Raw genomic sequence first — 19,701 nt, 5'->3', positions numbered from 1 at the left:
GCACTGTTCCAGCTCCCACAGCAAGGCTTCCACAGCCCCAGGCTCCACATGGCTCCTCCTCTCCTCACTTGCTGCACTGACGCTTCTCCAGAGCCCCTACCCACCCAGATAGTGTAGCCTTCCTCAAGCTCCCACACATCTTGGGGCCCCAGGACTGGCCAGTGCAGATTTCCTGGACTGCCCCTTGACCTTTTTAATGTCTAATTGGCTCAGGCAAGGATCTACAAGCCTTATTCACAAGTGACATACTTAGGGTTGCCACAATTCAACATACCCATACTTATTGGAATTCTATTGACAATTTTATGTGTCAATTGTTCCTCAGTAAAGCTGGAAAAAATATATAATTGGGGGAAAAAAGCCTTAAAAACAAAAAGGGAATGTGCTTGCCAAGTCATTGGCCGCGTGCCTCTTGCCTAATGTCTTATTCATGTACTATAGCAATAATACCACGTCCAGCTCAGTGGCTGTGATCAAGAATTTAAGGTGGTTACATCTGTAGTTGCTCTCCAGGCTGCATCACTAGAAGCCTGTCAGATTACAGGACCACCATCCTGCAATCTTCAGATCTTTTTAAAATAAAAAACAATTTTTTTTTTTTAATTTGAGGGAGAAAGAGCACACAAATAGGGGAGAGGGGCAGAGGGAAAGACAGAGGGAATCTTAAGCAGGCTCCACACACAACGCAGAGTCCGATGTGGGGCCTGATCTCATGACCCTGGGATCATGACTCTGGGATCATGACCTGAGCTGAGATCAAGAGTCAGATGCTCAGGTCAGCTGGGTGTCTCAGCTGGTTAAGCGTCCGACGTCAGCTCAGGCATGATCTCCCAGTTTGTGGGTTCGAGCCCCATGTCAGGCTCTGTGCCTGCTTCAGATTTCATCTCCCTTTCTCTCTGCCCCTCCCCAGCTCATGCTCTGTCTCTCAAAAATGAATAAAGTTTAAAAAAGAAGAAAAACCAACTGAGCTACCCAGGTGCTCCTCCTTCGGGTCTTTAATAGTGGTGTTTATCTCCACAACCCTTCCTCATCCCAAAGCAATATTGTTTTTGATTTGCCTTAATTGAGGGCAGTTTTGAAGTTTCCACTTGGCTTTCTCCATTGGCCAGTGACCCAATATGGGGATTATTCCAACTACCAACTGTAGAAATTCCTATTGTACACTTGGGTGCTGGAGAAACACCCACTGAGTGGGCCCATGGAACCAATGGGCTTGTTGTGAGTGGAACTTCAAGTAGGACTCAGTTGATTAGTTGGCCTCTTTGGGGCTCCCGCCAACAGGGATTCAGGATGATGTTTGTTTTTATGTGTCTGTGTCAACTCAGATCCTGTGTCAGTAATCCTCCAGTGTCTTTTTGTGCCCCTTCTACTAGTGTATAGTCACCTGCAGCTCCTTTAGAGAAAGACGGGGGAATTGTCACATATATGTACTTGCCATAGTATTTCAGAGTTCTTAAGGACTTGGCCGTTTCTTCAGCCAATGTGTTTGGATTTCGAAGTTAGTTCAGGTCTGAGAACGGAACAAGGGACCATGAAATTTTATTGAAGAGACTGCATTCAGGCTACTGCTCCTCCATTCTTTCCTTTGAGATTATAGATGTTTAGCTCTTGCCAGGGAAGGGTGGGCTGCCTGTGCAAGCCCAGAAGGTTCACGTGGCTTTGAAATCAGCAGCAACCATCTGTGTATCTCTACCCACGTTTCAGGGTCCCAGGTTTTCCCAACCAGGGCCCGGTCTGTTGCATAACAAACCTGCCTTAGCTTAAATCTTTGAATGATGTATTCTTTAGTCTGACACTCAGCTGTCTGCTCCTCCACTGCAGGAGAGAAGAACCTCCTTGGGTGCTGCCACAGAGGCCCTGTGGTCTCATATTTAGTGTTAATTACTTCTTAACAGCCCTCAGCCTCATTGTCACTCTGCAGAGCATCAACCCAAGGTGGCAGTAATCAGCCTTCTCCTATCTTTGCAGGCGTTCTCCTGCCTCACATCTTTCAAATGTCCTGCATCATCCTACCTGCTATAGAGTTCCCTTTCACATTTTCCTAGGCCCCTGCCAGTAAAATCTTATGGAACTGAGCCATCACCTTGTGCCAAGGACTATCTATGCGATACTTACTGACCAAGATGACACCCTCCTCTACTGGCCTGGAGTGAGCCAGGCCCAAATTCCCATCTTACTATCTGCTTTCCTGGTTCATTTGTGTTGGTCTGGACACCTCCCCCGCCCTCCACCGGCAAGAATCGGTTGCCAAGATGGGATTAGATGTGGCAACATGCTTGTGAGGGGAAGTAGGGGGGAGTCCAGGGCAGGCTAGAAGAGCTACCTGACTGGGAAGGAAGGTTAGGTGAAAGCCTTGGAGCGCAATGCCGTTCTAATAAAGTTTGGCAAGACTGATGTAGAGTCCTCGAGGCAAAGCTGCTCATTGGAGCAGTCCCAGCTCCCAAGAGTGGGCCTATCTTATTCCTGCTGCACTCCACCATTGGCTGGGAGTTGTCTTTGGGAAGTATGCAGCCAGTTGGGCCCTCAGGTCACCACATTGCCCTGGATGACTGAGGGCTGTTGTGGTCTCTTTCACATCAGTGTGTCCTTCAAAGTATGGTGATCCTTGGCTATGTACTCATGTTTTAATGGGAGGCACTAAAAAATGTTTGGAAGCTCAGAGGTTGTGGGCAGGGTTGTCAACTGTGGTCTTCATTATAAGGGGACACTGGATTTTTCATGGGGAAACCACATATGTTAGTACCTGTAGGTTTTTCCTTTGTGGCTGCCAGATTCCCTTGTGAAGACACACAAGCAACCAGACTGGAGAGAGTGTTGAAGCTAATTTGGTGAAGAGGGATTAACATTCTAACTGTAGATCTCACTTAATATTGTTTTCCTTATAATACCATCCCCCTGACCCTTCTGTTAAACTTTTCTGCAGAATATAACTTCATTCTTCTGTCCAGGTTGGGGAGGTTGTTTGCTTGAAGCAGAGAAGCACATCTGCCAGCTTCTCATGCCCACATCCAGAGGCACCTGCTAATTCCTGAGCCTCTGAGATTTGTGGTGAAACTTTGCTTGCTTTTTGGCATTACTCATGGCTAGCTTAGCATTCAGCTTTCTTAGGTCTACAGAATGAGTTGTCACTCTTGTAAGTGCTTTCAGCTTCTAAAACCTTTGTTGCTGTTGTTTTGCCTCCTATCATCCTTGTCCCTGTGGGTTTATGCCTTTGTAGAAAGGTCTGTAGTGTTTTAGTGGGATTTTTTTTAGAGGCACCTGATGTGAAGTCATGGGTTCAATCCTCCACTTTTAATTGTTCTCTTCAATAGCCTATTAACTGGTTTCCTACAGGCTTTTCTTCATACAGCAGCTAGTCTATTAGGAACAGATTAGGGGCACCTGGGTGGCTCAGTCGGTTAAGCGTCCAACTTTGGCTCAGGTCATGATCACACAGCTCATGAGTTCGAGCCCCGCCTCAGGCTCTGTGCTGAGAGCTCAGAGCCTGGAGCCTGCTTTGGATTCTGTGTCTCCCTCTCTCTCTGCCCCTCCCCTGCTCACGTTCTGTCTCTCTCAAAAATAAAAATAAACATTAAAATAGATTAGATCATGTTATTCCCTTGCTGAAAACTCTTCAATGGGTTCCCATTACACTTAGAATAATATACAAATTACTTGCCTTGTCCTATAAGACCTCATATGATCTGAACCCTGGCTACTTCTCAGGCCTTATATCCTACTGCTCGGACCCCTCAGTTAGTTATCCTCTCCAGCCACACTGGCCCTCTGGCTATCCTTTGGATGCCAAAGCTGGTTTCTGTCTCAGAACCTTTGCATTTGCTGTTTGTTCCACTGTAATGAATGTTCTTCCCTGGATTCTTACCTGCCATGCTTCCTATCTTTTAAAAAAAAAAAATTTTTTTTTTTTAATTTTTGAAGGAGAGAGAGAGAGCATGAGTGGGTGAGGAGCAGAGAGAGAGGGAGACACAGAATCTGAAGCAGGCTCCAGGCTCTATGCTGTCAGCACAGAGCCTGATGCGGGGCTCGAACCCACGAACCGTGAGATCATGACCTGAGCCGAAGTTGGACGCTCAACTGACTGAGCCGCCCAGGTGCCCCATTCCTCACTTTCCAATCTCTGACCAAATGATTAAAGGGTCAATTTGTCAAAAGGATATATAGTGTTACATATGTGTGTGTGTGTGTGTACGCGCAACATTGCAAAAGGTAAAAAGCAAAGGTGATGTAATTAAAGGAAGAAAGCGACAAATGTACATCTTTCTCTTACTGATAGAAAACTAGATAAAAAAAATTAGGAACTACCCACAGGCTGTTTCAACATGGTTGAAAGCAAAAGGAAGAATGAAGACCTAGGATGCAGAACAAATCCAGTTTTAACGTGCCTATATTAATAGCAAAGGAAACAAGGCAAGGAAGAATATGAGAGGAATTGGGCCATTATATGATAATAAAAGGGTCAGTTCATCTATGAGCAATGTACATGCTCCTGAAAACACCACTTTTGGCTACAATAAGGAAAACGTGACAGAAGAGGAGAGAGAAAAACCCAGAGCCATACTGGAGATTTTAATTGATATGATAAGTAGACAAAATGTGTAGGATGCTGCTAAAAGCAGTGAACAGGAAAATTTGTAACCTTGAAATAAATGTATTCGTACAGAATAAAGGTTGAAAATTATTCAAACAATCATCAATTTGTTAGAAAAGAAAAATGCTAAAAAACGCAACCAAGTAGGAAAGAAGAAAAAGGTTTGAATGTGTCAGTAAGTGGTCTAATACGGAGGACATCTCGAAGGATGCTCTGGATTTAAGAGAGCTTTCTGAGCAGTTTCCCAAATCCAAACTTTGGTATGGCTTTGGTGATGAGTGCTACCCAAAATTCAAAGATACACCAATCTCCTCAAACTGAAACATTTACTTTGTATGCCAAAGGATTCATATTCCCACTTAAAGTCCATTGGAAGTATTTATGACTTTTTTTTTTTTCCCAAATGGATGGAGGAAAGAAGGTATCTCATTCAGTTTATTACTAACGATGTTGAACATTTTTTAACATTTAGTAGACATTATCTGTTCGTATTCTTTTCCCATTTCCTAATTCTTTTTCTCATTTATTTTTATAAACTTTTGTTAAGGTTTATTTATTTTGAGAAAGTGGAGTGTGGGAGGGGCACAGAGAGAGAGAGAGGGAGAGAGAGAATCCCAAGCAGGCTCCATGCTGTCAGTGCAGAACCTGAGGCAGGGCTTGATCCTGGGACCCTGGCATCGTGATCTGAGCTGAAATCAGACACACAACCAACGGAGTCACCCAGGCGCTCACTTCTGTGTCTTTTAAATACAAGTTTATAGTTTTCAATTCACAAAGTTCTTTCACATTTTGTGTTAGCTGTAATCCTATTTTATAAGCATTGTATTATGGTTATTGTAAATGGGGATTTGAAAAAATTGACTTTTGGTGTGGACAGAAGGTATTGATTTTTGTGTAAGTCTAGCCATCTGACTGAGCTTTTTTTATTCATTCCATTCCAAGAGCCAGTTCATTCATTTGGGTTTTCTGTATAGATGGTCAAATTGACTGAAAATCTCTTATCTTTTCTATTCCAGTAGTAATACTTCACTTGGCAGCACTGGTAATGGGGGTTCCTTGTTTTGTTTTGATTTTAACTAATACCTTTAATATTTAATCAGTAAGTAAGAGGTGTCGGTGGGATTGCATCAGATAACCTTAAAATAACTTTAGGACATTTACTTTTCCTAGAGGTTTTATTTTTCCTTGAGGTTTTCTCATGAAAGGGGGCTGAAATTTATCCTGTGTAAGTTTATCATATAGCATCTACTATAATCATGATTTTTCCTTCCTTTAATATAGTGAATAGCATTGATAGTTTTTTTTTTTTCTTTTCTCTTCTTTTCTTTCTCTCTCTCAAAGATTTTATTTTTTTAAGTAACCTCTACACGCAATGTGGAACTTGAACTCCCAACCCCAATATCATCAAAAGCCACATGCTCTACTGACTGAGCCAGCCAGGGACCCCAGCGTTGACAGAATTTTCTATTCATTCATCTTGTTTTTGTATCTTTTAAAAATACAATTCCAGATTATATTTACAAGTATTTCATGTAGTTTATAACTTGGGTTTTAGGAATTATACTTGTATCATTTATCAACTATTAACAAAACAATCGATTAAAACGATCATGAATATTCTGATGTGATGTATAACCTGAATAACCAGTCAGAAGTCCATATTGTTCTCATGTTTTTTGGGAAAATGAGGGAAGGGAGGTGGAACACTCTGGTGAGAAGAGTAGTGGCATCACTTGGGATTCTGCAGACCTATGTTCAGCCTGTATTTGCCATTAAGTTGTTAGATAACCAAGACGTAACCTCCCTTGGCTTCAAACTGAAAATCTGTGAAACGGGCCAGTGGGAGAACCAAATGTTAAAGTGCTAGAAATAGTGTCAACTATTGTATGAATGTAAGGAAGTATTAAATTCCAAGTCAGATATTTCAAAAATTAAGAGCAATTAAGAATGGAGATAGAATATATAAACACATTAAAATCTCCCAAGCCATGTAAAACCCGAAGGCATTAAAATTTATTAAATGATGCAATAACAACAGAATTCTTTATTTACAATAGCATTATTTAACATCAAATAAGCAAATAGCATCAGCAAAGCAATATTAACTTGCATAAATGTATTTAAAATTTCTCTGAATATATCTACCTTTGCATAAACTGCTCACACTAGAAATACAAACATCAATGCAGGTGAACAAAGTGATGTTCAGAGTCAACTCCATTTTGAAAATAAATCACAACCTGAAACACTGTAAGCTTTCTCCTGAAGAACCATAGTTAATATATTGCTTAATTTTACCCTTGTATAATCTTTTCATATACACACATCTCAGATGCAACTTCATGAGGAACTGTACAAATAAAACCCACAAATGACAAAGGAACAAAAATGACAGTTAAATGTTTGAAGAAATGTATCATCATCACTATTCAACAACATAAAGGTTAAGTGATGATGCACTTATTCAAAAATTGTACACAATTCACTATACAAATATAATACATTGGACAGCTATGTAGGAATATACAAGACTTAAAAACAGATCTAAGGCATTATGCTAGATTTTAGCATTTTGAGGTTCTTGCACATAGCTTTTACCTGTAGTAAGAAACTTAAAAGATTTTGTTTTCCTCTATAAAGAAACACCAGGGAGAAAATTCTAATTAAAATCGAAGCCACTACAGTAATTTTCTTTTGTGCAGAGAATGCTTTGCTCTTAGGCAGCATACTACCATACAAATACTAGAAAATTTTAAATTCACACCAACAATTAATGGCTTAAGTTGCATTTCAAAATTGATTGTGTATCTTTGGGTTCTGCAAGTGGATCTGTACCACCCATTTCATGTGTTAAGCCCATATGAACTCCATTTTTAAACACAGATTAAAAATTGCATTATATAAACTGCAAAAACATTGCTTTCAGTTATTACAGGCCGTAAGAGATACACGTGGGAGGGGCATTTTTAGTATTTGAGTCAAACGAATTCATTGTAGTAAAACAGCTCACTTCACTTTTTAAACTTAGCACATTACATGAACACTTAAATGAGTTTTACAACCAAGTTAATGTATGTATACTTTTCACATTATGTGTTTTTCACATTTAGTAATATAAGTAAAACACTGATTATTTGTTCTATTAAAACAAAACCAAGTACTCAGTCTGACAAATTTATTGTTTACAGCATGAGAAATACTGATAATGAAGGGGACTGATTTGGCTTTTGCTTCTACAGTGATCAATATGATCAGAGGATTCCTTCACTGACTTTTCTCTTTTCAGTTAGATGTAAAGCAAAATCCATTAGCTGGTCTGAGCCATCAGAGAATTTATAATCTCTCTTCCTTCAAAACAGTAATGATCGTGAATTATTCTAAATTATCGGTATCAGAGGTTTGCAGATTTGTCTGAATTGGGATTGACATTAAGACACAGTGGGCAGATGGATAAACAATCAAAGATACACTGATATTCTGGGGACAGTGTTTTAGTGAAAAGGGACTTGAAACAAAGCCAGTTTAAACTCCATTTCTCTTCTGTGCTGTGTGAAGATAAAGTCATTCCAATTCACGTATTTCTAAAAAATCAACTTAAAACCGGTCACAGTAAACTGGGTAATGTGAGCCTCATCACACCGATGAGGTCACGGAGTTTCGGGCCAACATCTGCTCATTTTTTCTATCACGACTGGGCAACCCAGTGGTTCGGTTGAGAAAAGTAGAGCATTTCGAGGGGGACACGTGAACTGGTGGCCACTGAGAAGTGCTGTTCCTGGCCACCTCCCTGTAGCAAGCGATACCCCTCTCAAGTGGGAAAAAAGTATCGAAATGCAAATTTCCAGAAAAATTTCTTTAGTATGGAGCAACACTTTCAGACTGTCTACTTAACCACTTATCTTTGGGCTATATCTCTTTCTATACTCCATAATTTGCACATATAGAGAGAGATATAAATATAAATAGGGGTAGTTTGTACATTTTTCACCCTGCCACAAATAAACAAACAAATTTCAAGGAAAAACCTCTCTGTTCCTAAAAAGCCTGGCTAATGAGATATAAAATGCTTTGCTTTTTAGACATCAAAAAGACATCATTCTGAAATTTAGGTAAGAAAGTATGTGTTTTAGGGGTTGGGGAGAGATAGCTCAAAAAAGGTCATCAGTTTCTTGGTATTGCAGTTGTCTGAAACTGATGCCAATTAATAAAAGATTATTCCCCTACCAGAGTGGGCAAGAAAAACAACCATAAAAGTGGCCTGCTTAGTAACATGTAGTCTTTCTAAGGTTCATTAAGAAAGAATATAAACATATAAAAATCAAGAATTGGTTCCTACAGTGGCTGCATATCATATAGATTAGATAAATGATTTATGAGCAGAATCACAAGGTTTAGAAAATAAAAAGTCTTAAGTCTACAAATTAGGTCTAATCAAGGCATTGATATCCTTTACAAAACACCTTTAGGAGACATTGCTATGAAGATATCTAATTTAATACTGAAGTACCTCATTTTTGAGTCAATTCCACAATATGTATACCTCACAAAAATTATACAATTAAAACACTTAAGTTCTCAACTTAAATTATTGCTTGTTTACATATAAATTGGATTTTATGTACCTTACAAAACTTCGGCTTCATCAGCACTGCTAGAAAACAAAATAAAAAACACATGGCGGAGGTTAAATCTGTTGTGATATCTGCTGTCAATTTTAAACACACGGTTACTTTCTCCCGTTCTTGTAGGCCAGTGTTGCTGGGGAACAGAATAAACATGCTTTCAAAGCAGGTATCCTTAGTTGGATTGTATCAAGTCCTAACTTGGCTCCTCTCCTTGCCAGTAAATGCTTTTTTTCTGAAATTTAATAGTTAGCAATTGACAGTGGCTGGCAAAACATTTAAGGAAATAAAGGGCTTACCTGGTTTCTGTTGCGTTTAAAACAAAACAAAAAAAAAAAACGAAAGTAGGGAAGGCTGACAGGGGAAGGAAGAGTCAGGATTGGATGGAGAAGAGAGGACGCTAATCAAAGCTGTCTTATCAATCTAAAGGGAACTTAGTTTGGAAATGAACGATATTTCTTCTTGATTCACAATTTAGGTGGAATAGTTTGATTTTGACAAAGAAAAAAAGAAAAAAGCACTTGTTGATATCAACAGCCCTCTCATAGGCTCCTTTTCATCTGTTCGGTAATGGACACTCTTCTCAACATGGTCTCTAGAGCTTCTACAAAGATACAACTATGACTTTACTGGTCTTCACTTCTTGGGTGTCTCTGTACATACAGCGCTGTCCGTGGTCTGCTCTGCTTTTATCCCAAATGCAGGCTTTAGGTTAAAACACCTTTTAGTGTGTGTATTTTTTTTTTTTTTTAACTCTTTTCTTTCCCGAGATGAAATCTTAATCTTTTGCACTAGACTGATTAGCCAGGGAAAACAAAGCAAGAAACCAGTGTCTGGAACCAAACAGGAACAGAACAAGAGCATGGTTGTTTTCCTTAAATACATACATTTAAATACATTCAATCTGACATGGGTATGAAATTTGCCTGTCAACATTTACTTTGCAGGAGAGATCTAAGTTGCACTAAGGTGAATGCAGTGAACAGACTGAGCAACTGTCTGGACGCGAGCTTCAGACTGTCAAGAGAAGAGGCGGCTCCTCCTGCAACAGCCAGGTGGACTCCACCCCGGGAGCCAGGGCCCCGGCCCGTCTGCTGACCTGGCTCTGGCAGAACTGGCTGGCAGGTCGATTGGGTCAAAACAGATAGACACAGCTCTCCAGGCCGGTAAGTGTTTTGAGCAAGTGAGCCCCGTCAGCTGAAGAGAGAAGCAACCAGCTACCTTCAGTGTCAGCAGTATTTCTGCAGGAAAACAGAAAATTGTGAAGTACCTCTGAATTTTTTATAACACTATCATAAAGCTCATCACAGAATCATCAATATACTTGGCCATTTTTAAATAGTGTCTGGCTGAATTACACTTGATTTTGAGGCAGACAGGCAGGAGGCCCTGTTCCTCGCTGAGCACACTCCTCCCTTAAGGCCAGCAGATCCTCCGCGCCACTTTGAAGGACGAGAGCCTTCAGTGGATGACTGCTGCTCTCTCACCAATGACGTCCTATACCAATGTCCTCGGCCACCGTCTCAAACGACGTCACAGAGATACCTCATTGCTGAGCTGCCCTGGCTTTCTGACAATATCTGATTCAGAAGCGGCCACCGCTTCCTTAATCCTTCCTCAAAATCATCCAGTACAAACCGACTTTCAACAAAACGTCCCTCTTGACTTTCTCTTACAGAGATACTCCCAGGGTTCCGTGGGGTGTTTTCCTGGCTTCAGGGAGCTGAATAAACCAGGGTTTTGGATCTACGGATATTCTCACCAGTTTCTGGTTGCTGTGCCATGATGGTTTGAATGAGGGCTGTAGTGAGCAAGAATCATGTGAGGTGTCTGACTGGTTGGTGCATGTCTGTCAGTGCTTTTCTTTGGTTATTGACTATATTTTTGACTATGTTCCACCCCCCCCCCCCCAAAAGGTTTCATCCATGTAGCAAATATTAATTATCCACTCTGTGCCAGGTGCTGGGGCTATAACCAAAACAATGTATTTCTGGTCACGGCCATCAAAACATCAAGTGGGCCAGGGAGACAAATAACCAACATGGTCCGAATTATGTGAGAGGAAATACTGGGTGCTGTGAGAACACATAACAACTGTTTCTGGGATTTAGATATGAAGGCATAGCTAGCACATCAGGGCCATTAAAGATTATCTAGTAAGATCAGAGACTAAGCCCAAAATAATCAATTTCACCACACTACCCTGCAAAGACCGACTGGGGGAAACTGCTGTCAGATCATGAATTCTAGTGGTCAAAGGTGGGATTACATTCCTGGTCTGGAGCATAATTCTCCCAAGCTTAAAACATTAGTTTAGGAGAATCCCTGATTGTATTTCCTCTTAGAGAAGAACAGTTAATGTACTGTTCTCTTTGATATAAAGCCGAATTATATATTTATTTCCCATTTGTGTCACATGATTTCATATGGAAATACTCCACAGCTCTAAAGTATGAAAAAATCCTTCGATTTTCCAGTTAGTCTAGAAAAACAAATTCTACTGAGAAGTATTAATGTCCTTAGCAATGTGAAGGCAGTATTCTTTAACATGAATGGATTATCAGTAAGCAGCTATCACCCAGGAGCAGTGTACTGAAAGAGAAAGTTGAGCATGCCATGGATATCTAAAGCAACACTGGTTGGCTTGGCATCCGGCTGTGTCACTTTAGGGGTGGAGAGTCACTTAATCTTTCTGTCCCTAATACTTCCTAGGGCTGTTGTGAGGACTAAACAAAATCATGTACACGAGGTATTTAAATAGTTCTGGGAACATAAAAAGCACTCAGTGAATGTCATCACCACTATCCTTATCACTGCCTCGAAGGTGGTCCTAGTTAGTGATCGATTTCCATAACACCAGTAAATACAAGTAATTATAGCTATACTTTATACAAGAGCCAGGCAGCTGACCAGTAAACTCAACTTTGATATGTTTAAACGTATGTAAAACATAGAGGCATGCTAGAAGTCCTTGTAAAAAGAAGAATCTTTTGGTTGTGTAAAATCACCGCCCCTCTCTACATAGCATTTTGGTGAATCCACAGTTGTATAGACTAGCTCTGCTTAAAGCAAGGTACAATTTTAATCTCCATTTCAAGATAAGTGGAACACCAATTCGATTAGTAATGAAACACTGGTTTCTTTTTTTAAAGATTCTTTCCATATCCTGCTTTTTTTTCTTTTTTTAATGTTTATTTTTGAGAGAGAGAGAGACCGAGTGAGCAAACACGAGCAGGAGACGGACAGAAAGAGAGGAGACACAGAATCCAAAGCGGGCTCCAGGCTCCGAGCTGTCAGCACAGAGCCTGACGTGGGACTCGAACTCACGAACCGTGAGATCATGACCTAAGCTGAAGTCAGACACTCAACTGATTGAGCCACCCAGGCGCCCCAAACCACTGGTTTCTAGCTCAACAAATAGAACCAGGTTACCAATATAAATTCTGAAAAGTTCCTTGATTCACAACAGCAGCAGAGAACATTACAGAAACACAAGAGGACAGAGATGACTGGATCCCTCTCTTTGCACATATCAGTAGAATGGTGACAAGTGCAGTGATTTCCAGTTAGTACTCATGGATCAGAAGGGATATACTGTACATATTATTTTCTGAAGGAAACAAGAGTGTCTGACAGACTGTCCTCTGGCCTTAATATTCAGCATGAACAAAGTACAGATGGGAAGCCAGATTCAAGAGGGGGTCTGGGAGAAACAGAGAAAGTGGGAGGGGCATAAATGGTCCAGGCTAGATGACTACAGGGAGAGAGTTCTCACCAGAGATCCTGAAGAGTACTTTTGATAGGGAGAACATCCTATATTTACTGAAAGTTGCTTTTGTGACCTTGATGCTAATCTTTCCATTTGAGTTTAGCCGGCACCCATCAGGGGCCTAGATGAGCGTGAAGGTGGTTCTACTGGCCCACCTTGCCTGCAGCTTTACCTCTCCACTTTGCCCAGGCCCCACTCTGCGGATTAGTCCTTCCAGCTTGAAGGCCCCTGCCTCTCTCTGGTGTTCCTCACGGTGGTCTTCCTCTTCGTGATATGTGCCCCCACATGCTAGCTGTGCGAGCTTGGGCAAATAAATTCCCTCATCCTCTGAGACTCCATCTCCTCATCCGTAAGTGTTGATGAGGCCTAAATATCTCTGATGGGCCCAGTATGGTTCCTGTATACTAGAGACCAAAAGGTACATTCCCTTTCCTCACTTCAGAGGTTTCTCCCCTCCTGAGATTTAGTATCCTAATGCCTGAAGCCGAGGACGCTCTTCAATATGTAGCCAAATCTTTACTGTCTGTCCCACAGTGTGTGTATTTCTTTGCCCTTCAGGCTCTATAAAAAACCAGAAGGGAACGGCAGCCAAATTTGTTTCTTCTGGGGCTTCTCCAATGTTACTTTCGTAAAACCTTTAGAGAAACGTCCCAGGAGCTCCATGTCCCCTGGAAAGTGGGCGGCAGAGTACAGGGGCTAGTAATGCATGCATGGGGGGTGAGCCTTGTCTCAGCTTCCTTCCTGGTATTGCAGGATCTTGGGCAACTCATCAAGCCCTCAAAACAGTAGTTCTACCATACAGTTATGATTGGTTTAAATGAACTAATCTAAATAAAGCTCTCAGCAGATAATCAGGCTTGCAGTGAATGCTCCATACCTGTTGTTTTTTTCTGGAATTAGCAAAAAGATTAGGGGCCATCCAAGTGTTCTGCTGTATAGTAGACAAGTCTGTCTTCTGTAATAGGGCAGCAGAAGGATATAAGGCAAGTCAATCTGGGGGGCTCTCGGGAGACAGGAGTGGAAGACGGGGCTGCTGGCCTGGGCCAGGCAGGGCATCTGAGCACCTTGCCCTATAAACTGGCTCTCCCAGGTGCTTGCTTTGTGTCCCTGTCCTAGGCTGGCACACAGTCACACTGAAGGTGGAGGAAGGGAGGTCAGATCCTGTCATGGTAGGTTCAGGGAGGGAAATGCAGTCCTGACCCCCAAATGCATTTTTCCTCCCACAGAGCTATGATGTGCTGAAAGGTTAAGCTCCCTGGCACTTTTGGGTTAACGTGGGCTGTCCTTTAGCAGAAGCCTAATTATCACTAATGTCATCATCCCTCTGGGAAGTGCATCCCAGGTTTTAAGCTTCTACCTTTTTGCACATAAGCCATCACTGATTTATTGTGGTCACTCTGTAGAGGTGCAGTGCGGTAGGGGAGGCTGGGCTGGCAGGAGAAAGGTGCCACCCCCCTAAGGGGCTTCAAACTTCAATCAACGGCACATTTAGAGTCTGCACACACAGTCAATATGGAATATATTCTATTTTTCGTTTGGCTTACCATAGCGACGTTAACTATTTAGATGAGCTCTGCATCTGGGTAAATATATCATCTATAGGATTCCTACCCATGGGCGTCTCTACCACGTGTGGCTGTGGTTCTTTAAACAAGAAAAACCACAAAGAGAAAATTCACACACCGTGTATTTAAAGTCTGGATCTATACCTTTTTTTCCCCTTAATTTAAAAGTTTTTTAAAAGTTTATTTATTTTGAGACAAACAGAGAGAGTGGGAGAGAGAGATCCCAAGCAGGGCTTAAACCTACGAATTGTGAGATCAATGACCTAAGCCACAACCAAGAGTCAGATGCTTAACCGACTGAGCCACCTAGGAGCCCCATTTTTATTTTTTTATTAAAATAAATTTTTTTAATGTTTTTATTTTTGAGAGAGAGAGAGAGAGAGAGAGAGAGAGAAACAGTGAGAGCAGCGGAGGGGCAGAGAGACGGAGACAGAATCTGAAGCGGGCTCCTGGCTCCGAGCTGTCAGCACAGAGCCCCACATGGGGCTTGAACTCACAGGCTGTGAGATCATGACCTGAGCTGAAGCTGGATGCCCAACCGACTGAGCCACCCAGGCACACCCCCCATTTTAATTTTTTTTAAAAGTAATCTCTATACCCAATGTGGGGCTCAGATTCATGACTCAGAAATCGAGTTAGATGTTCTACCAACTGAGCCCAGCCAGGCACTGCTGCATCTATTCCTTTTTAAACTTAGGTATTAACAAAACCAATCAAGATCCACTTTTCTGTAGGAAACTGAACACCGATCCTCTATTTTCTCCATTGAGAGAGAATTTTTAACTTAAAAATAAACTCAACCTGGGGCACCTGGGTGGCTCAGTCAGTTGAGCGTCCGACTTCAGCTCAGGTCATGATCTTACGGCTTGTGAGTTCGAGCCCCACGTCGGGCTTTGTGCTGACGGCTCAGAGCCTGGAGCCTCTTCAAATTCTGTGTCTTTTTCTCTCTGCCCCTCCCCCGCTTACACTGTCTCTCTCAAAAATCAACACTAAAAAAAAAAAAGGAAACTCATCTATTGCTAAGGCTTGTATCCCTTACCTTGAGAGGGCCCCGCAGGCCCATTTACTATGTGCTAAGCTGCTCACAGAGCCTTCCTGTTAACATATCAGCTGCTAGACACACAATTCAGTTGAGTTCCAAGAATGGATTATTCTTTTTCAAGATTTGATTGAACATGGTACTATCACTCTTCTTAGAACAAGGGTTGGAGGTAATATGCAAATAATATATAAGACTGTTGCTTAAACAAAGTGAAATATAGACAAACTCTTAACAGGAATAAACACAGACTTAATTAAGGGATAGGGAATAACTGTAAGTTAGCTCTTCTTTATCCTCCTGAAAATCTAACATTATGATTCAGAAAAAGTAAAAATAAATCAAAGTTTGCCTTAACATGACTAATACATTGCTACTTTTTTGGCTTTGCTATAATAATATCATTCCAGGACAAAATTAGTGTTCTTAATTCATACGCCACCATCAGCTCAGTTAAAATGAGCTTAAAGAAATAATTATTCACAGAAAAATTATTGAATATCAGATGAAATTAGAAGATATTTTTAAAAATCACAAGCGTTACAACTGTCTTCAATCTACTGGCTGACAGTGAGTCTGCCAGTTTTGCTCTATAAAATATCCATGTTCACCTTACTACCCTGTTCACATATTTCTTTGCCGTTTCTTACCCGTGATGCGTCTCCCTCCTGCTTAATCATATCCATTCCAGGCAGCTGGTTTGGGAAAAGGTTGCCTCCCCTCAGAGCAGGGTCATTAACCTGAGGGCACAAGACAGGACAGTGGCTACACTCAGTGGGATGTCCAAAAGTGTTGTAGGGAACAACCAACCGACCTTCCTCCTCGTCTTTGTTCTTAGGAGTAGAATTACGGGGAAAGGTGGCTTTGTAAAAGCGGTCCCATCCCTAGACCTACTCTCCCATGTATAGATCTGGTGGGAGGTGGGGGAGTTAGGAGGAACAGGGAAATAAATACTTACACTAACTGCCTTCAAAATTAAATTTTATTGGCATTTTGTATAGAAGTTTGACAGTCTCGATCATACTTGAAACATTTTCATGCCTTAACATGTTCACCTTTTCGGATGATTCAAATTAGACCAGTGACTCATATTTGGGACTTCGGAGCCATCTGAGAAGCTCCTAATACCTCTGTTACTTAGGCAAGTTATTGATTAGCAAGAGCAAGTCTGAGTACCCAACAGTGCTGAACTTTGTGCCTCTTAAGTGAATTACTCATCAGCATTCATACAATTCTTTCACAAATTACAAAGTAAAGATACAAATGCAAATACTGTACAGGACTGGTTTTATCAGAAGAAACACGCTGCAGTTGTGTTTTTTAGGTTTCCAAATTAATCCTAATATTCAAAAGGTTTAAATCTATGTAAAAGTTTCTTTGCCAAAGCAATCTGGATTACTAAAAATGTACCAATTTGGGGCACCTGGGTGGCTCAGTCAGTTAAGCATCTGACTTCAGCTCAGGTCATGATCTCATGGTTCGTGAATTCAAGCCCCGCATCAGGCTCTGTGCTGATAGCTTTGAGCCTGGAGCCTCCTTCGGATTCTGTGTGTCTCTCTGTCTCTCTCTCTCTCTGCCCTTCCCTCATTTACATGCGCGCACGCACGCTCTCTCTCTCCCTCCCTCAAAAATAAAACGGCATGACTTCCAGGTAGGTTGACGATGACCCATGGTAGAGTAGACCATCTGGGTGGCCCTTGCTTTGTACAGTCTCCCTAGAAAGCAAATCAGGAGCCACTAGTGGCCCTTTCTGTAGAAAATTCAAAATCAACACCACGTTTCTTCCATTGAAAAGATAAAACTCGGGGCGCCTGGGTGGCTCAGTCAGTTAAGCGTCCGACTTTGGCTCAGGTCATGATCTCGCGGTCCGTGAGTTCGAGCCCCGCGTCGGGCTCTGTGCTGACAGCTCGGAGCCTGGAGCCTGTTTTGGATTCTGTATCTCCCTCTCTCTGACCCTCCCCCATTCATGCTCTGTCTCTCTCGGTCTCAAAAATAAATAAAGGTTAAAAAAAAAATTAAAAAAAAAAAAAAGAAAAGATAAAACTCTTTTTTTTTTTGAAAGACAGATGGAGAGAGAGAGAGAATCCCAAGCAGGGGCAGGCTTGAACTCACAAACTGTGAGATCATGATGATGATCTGAGCTGAAAACCAGGGTCAGATGCTTAACCGACTGAGCCACCCGAGTGCCCCAAGAATCTATCTTTAGTTATGTCTAATTTACCCAAGTAAGCCACCATTGATGGTTTAGTCACCATCAATTCAACTACAGAAAGGCGAATTATTATTACCCACACAGAGCTTTCTTGAACTGCAAAGGGCTTTAAATTTCCTTATGCACTACTCTGCATTTTTATTAACATCTTCTCATAAAATAAAGCAGAGGTGCTGTAAATAAATTTACTAAAATTTTCTCACAAATTGTGGTGCACCAACATCAGATGAAACAGACTAATCCAACCTTCGGTCTTTCACCACTCTCACAATTATGATCTGACTGAACGCACGGCCCTGTCAGTGACTTACTAAGTCATTTAACCTGCCCATGCCTCGATTTCTCCACAGATGAAATAAGACTCAGGGTCTTTGCCACATTGATACTTTGCGTAAACTACTGAGGCAGTGGAATGCCAAGCATTTTGTGGCCTTTAAACTAAGTTCTTCTGTAAACACAATTTAAAAATTTTTAACTGACACCTTTATCTGTGGATAAATGCTGAATTTCTGAATCCAAGATTCTGAATCCTAGGCTGGCCACCCGAGATATCAATGCTTTGAGTCTCTCTGCCACCAAGTGAAGCTGGTGTACACTCAGGGATAGCAGAATCACTAGTCTTATTCAGAAATACAGCCTTAAGCAGAATTGTTTAAAAAATACTGACCAGGGGGGCGCCTGGGTGGCTCCGACATCGGCTTGGGTCATGATCTCAGGGTTTGTGAGTTCAGGCCCCGGGTAGACTCTGTGCTGACAGCTCAGAGCCTGGATCCTGCTTCAGATTCTGTCTCCCTCTCTCTCTGCCCCTTCCCCCCACTCGTGCTCGGTCTCTCCCTCTCAAAAATAAACATTAAAAAAAAAAAAATTAAAAAAAAAATTGACCCGAAAAACATGGCACTCACACCCCAGAGATGATAAAGAATAGTTTTTGGATGATCAGTGTCAGTCTCCCTGCACGAGTGAAGTATCCTTTAAAGCTAACTGGCCGGGGGCGGCGGGAGGGTGTGGGATGGGAGGTGGTGGTGGAAATACAGCTAATTGGATGGCAAGCAGTTAGTTTGGCCTTTGCGATTCGTCTGGTTTTTCATTCACAAGAAAATCAGTTCTTAAACTATAAATCCAAAATAAAGCTATTTAAGAAGTACATTTACCATTCCATTTTTAGAGATTCATTTTAGATATTGCTAAGTTCCTCAAATAAGAAAATACTTAAATGACAAGACAGTTAAGAAATATTTTAAAAGATCCTTGAGCAGTCAGGAATCCTTTCATGTTTAGTTTGTCATTAACAAGTATTTCTGTTAGTGGCACTAACACAGGTGAAAGTAAGGGGAGAAAACACTGATCAAAATACATGTGGGAGTTGATGGCAGATGTTAAGTACATGGAAAGACACGCTGAATGCGGAAAGAGACAAAAAGTTATCAGAAGACAATGGGCTGCTCCTCAGGATGCTCACCTGCTCGGGACCCATGGAGGACAGCCCCGACGTAGGCACGGAGGTCACTGAGGTCATGCTGATCTGTCCTGTCATCTGGTTCATGTTGCTCATCCCGCCTGTGTTGGTCGCCATGGATACATTGATGTTCATATTGTTATTGTACATGCTGGTGTTTGCTTGTTGCCCAAAGTGTGGTGGGGACTGTTGTGAAAACATGCTAGAACATAAGGAAAAGATTAAAATGTCAAGAGTTGTAGGGCAAAAAGGTGGGGAGTTTTGAGCACTTGTTTCTCACGTATTTACTTGAGGATGAGTAAGTATAGGCTGAAAGACCCCAGGGTGGGACAGCCAGCAGGGGTGAGGTCAGAGATGGTGGAGGAAGTGCTCAATGAGGCTGCAGGGGCGACCACACTCCTCTCCTAACATCACTGTGAAGGTCTAGAGGTGTATCTTTCTCTTTCCTAT

At 41.7% G+C, this 19,701-nt stretch overlaps 1 protein-coding gene across 9 annotated transcripts in view; it reads right to left on the bottom strand.

Moving 5' to 3' along the window:
• Positions 1-6,574: 6,574 nt before the first annotated feature.
• The window catches only part of NCOA2 (nuclear receptor coactivator 2), a 290,814-nt gene continuing 277,687 nt past the window's right edge, over positions 6,575-19,701 (bottom strand). For all 9 annotated transcript variants that reach the window (XM_049633288.1, XM_049633287.1, XM_049633295.1 and 6 more), the window contains 3 exons: positions 19,255-19,453; positions 16,234-16,323; positions 6,575-10,451 (listed from right to left, as the gene is read on the bottom strand). In XM_049633288.1, coding sequence (XP_049489245.1) covers positions 10,440-10,451; positions 16,234-16,323; positions 19,255-19,453 — 301 coding nt within the window. In that variant the 3' untranslated portion in view covers positions 6,575-10,439. The remainder of the gene's footprint in view (positions 10,452-16,233; positions 16,324-19,254; positions 19,454-19,701) is intronic.

This window comes from Panthera uncia, chromosome F2, assembly GCF_023721935.1.
Source record: "Panthera uncia isolate 11264 chromosome F2, Puncia_PCG_1.0, whole genome shotgun sequence".
Classification (NCBI taxonomy): Eukaryota; Metazoa; Chordata; class Mammalia; order Carnivora; family Felidae; genus Panthera; species Panthera uncia.
This window is presented reverse-complemented; position numbering and strand designations above follow the sequence as displayed.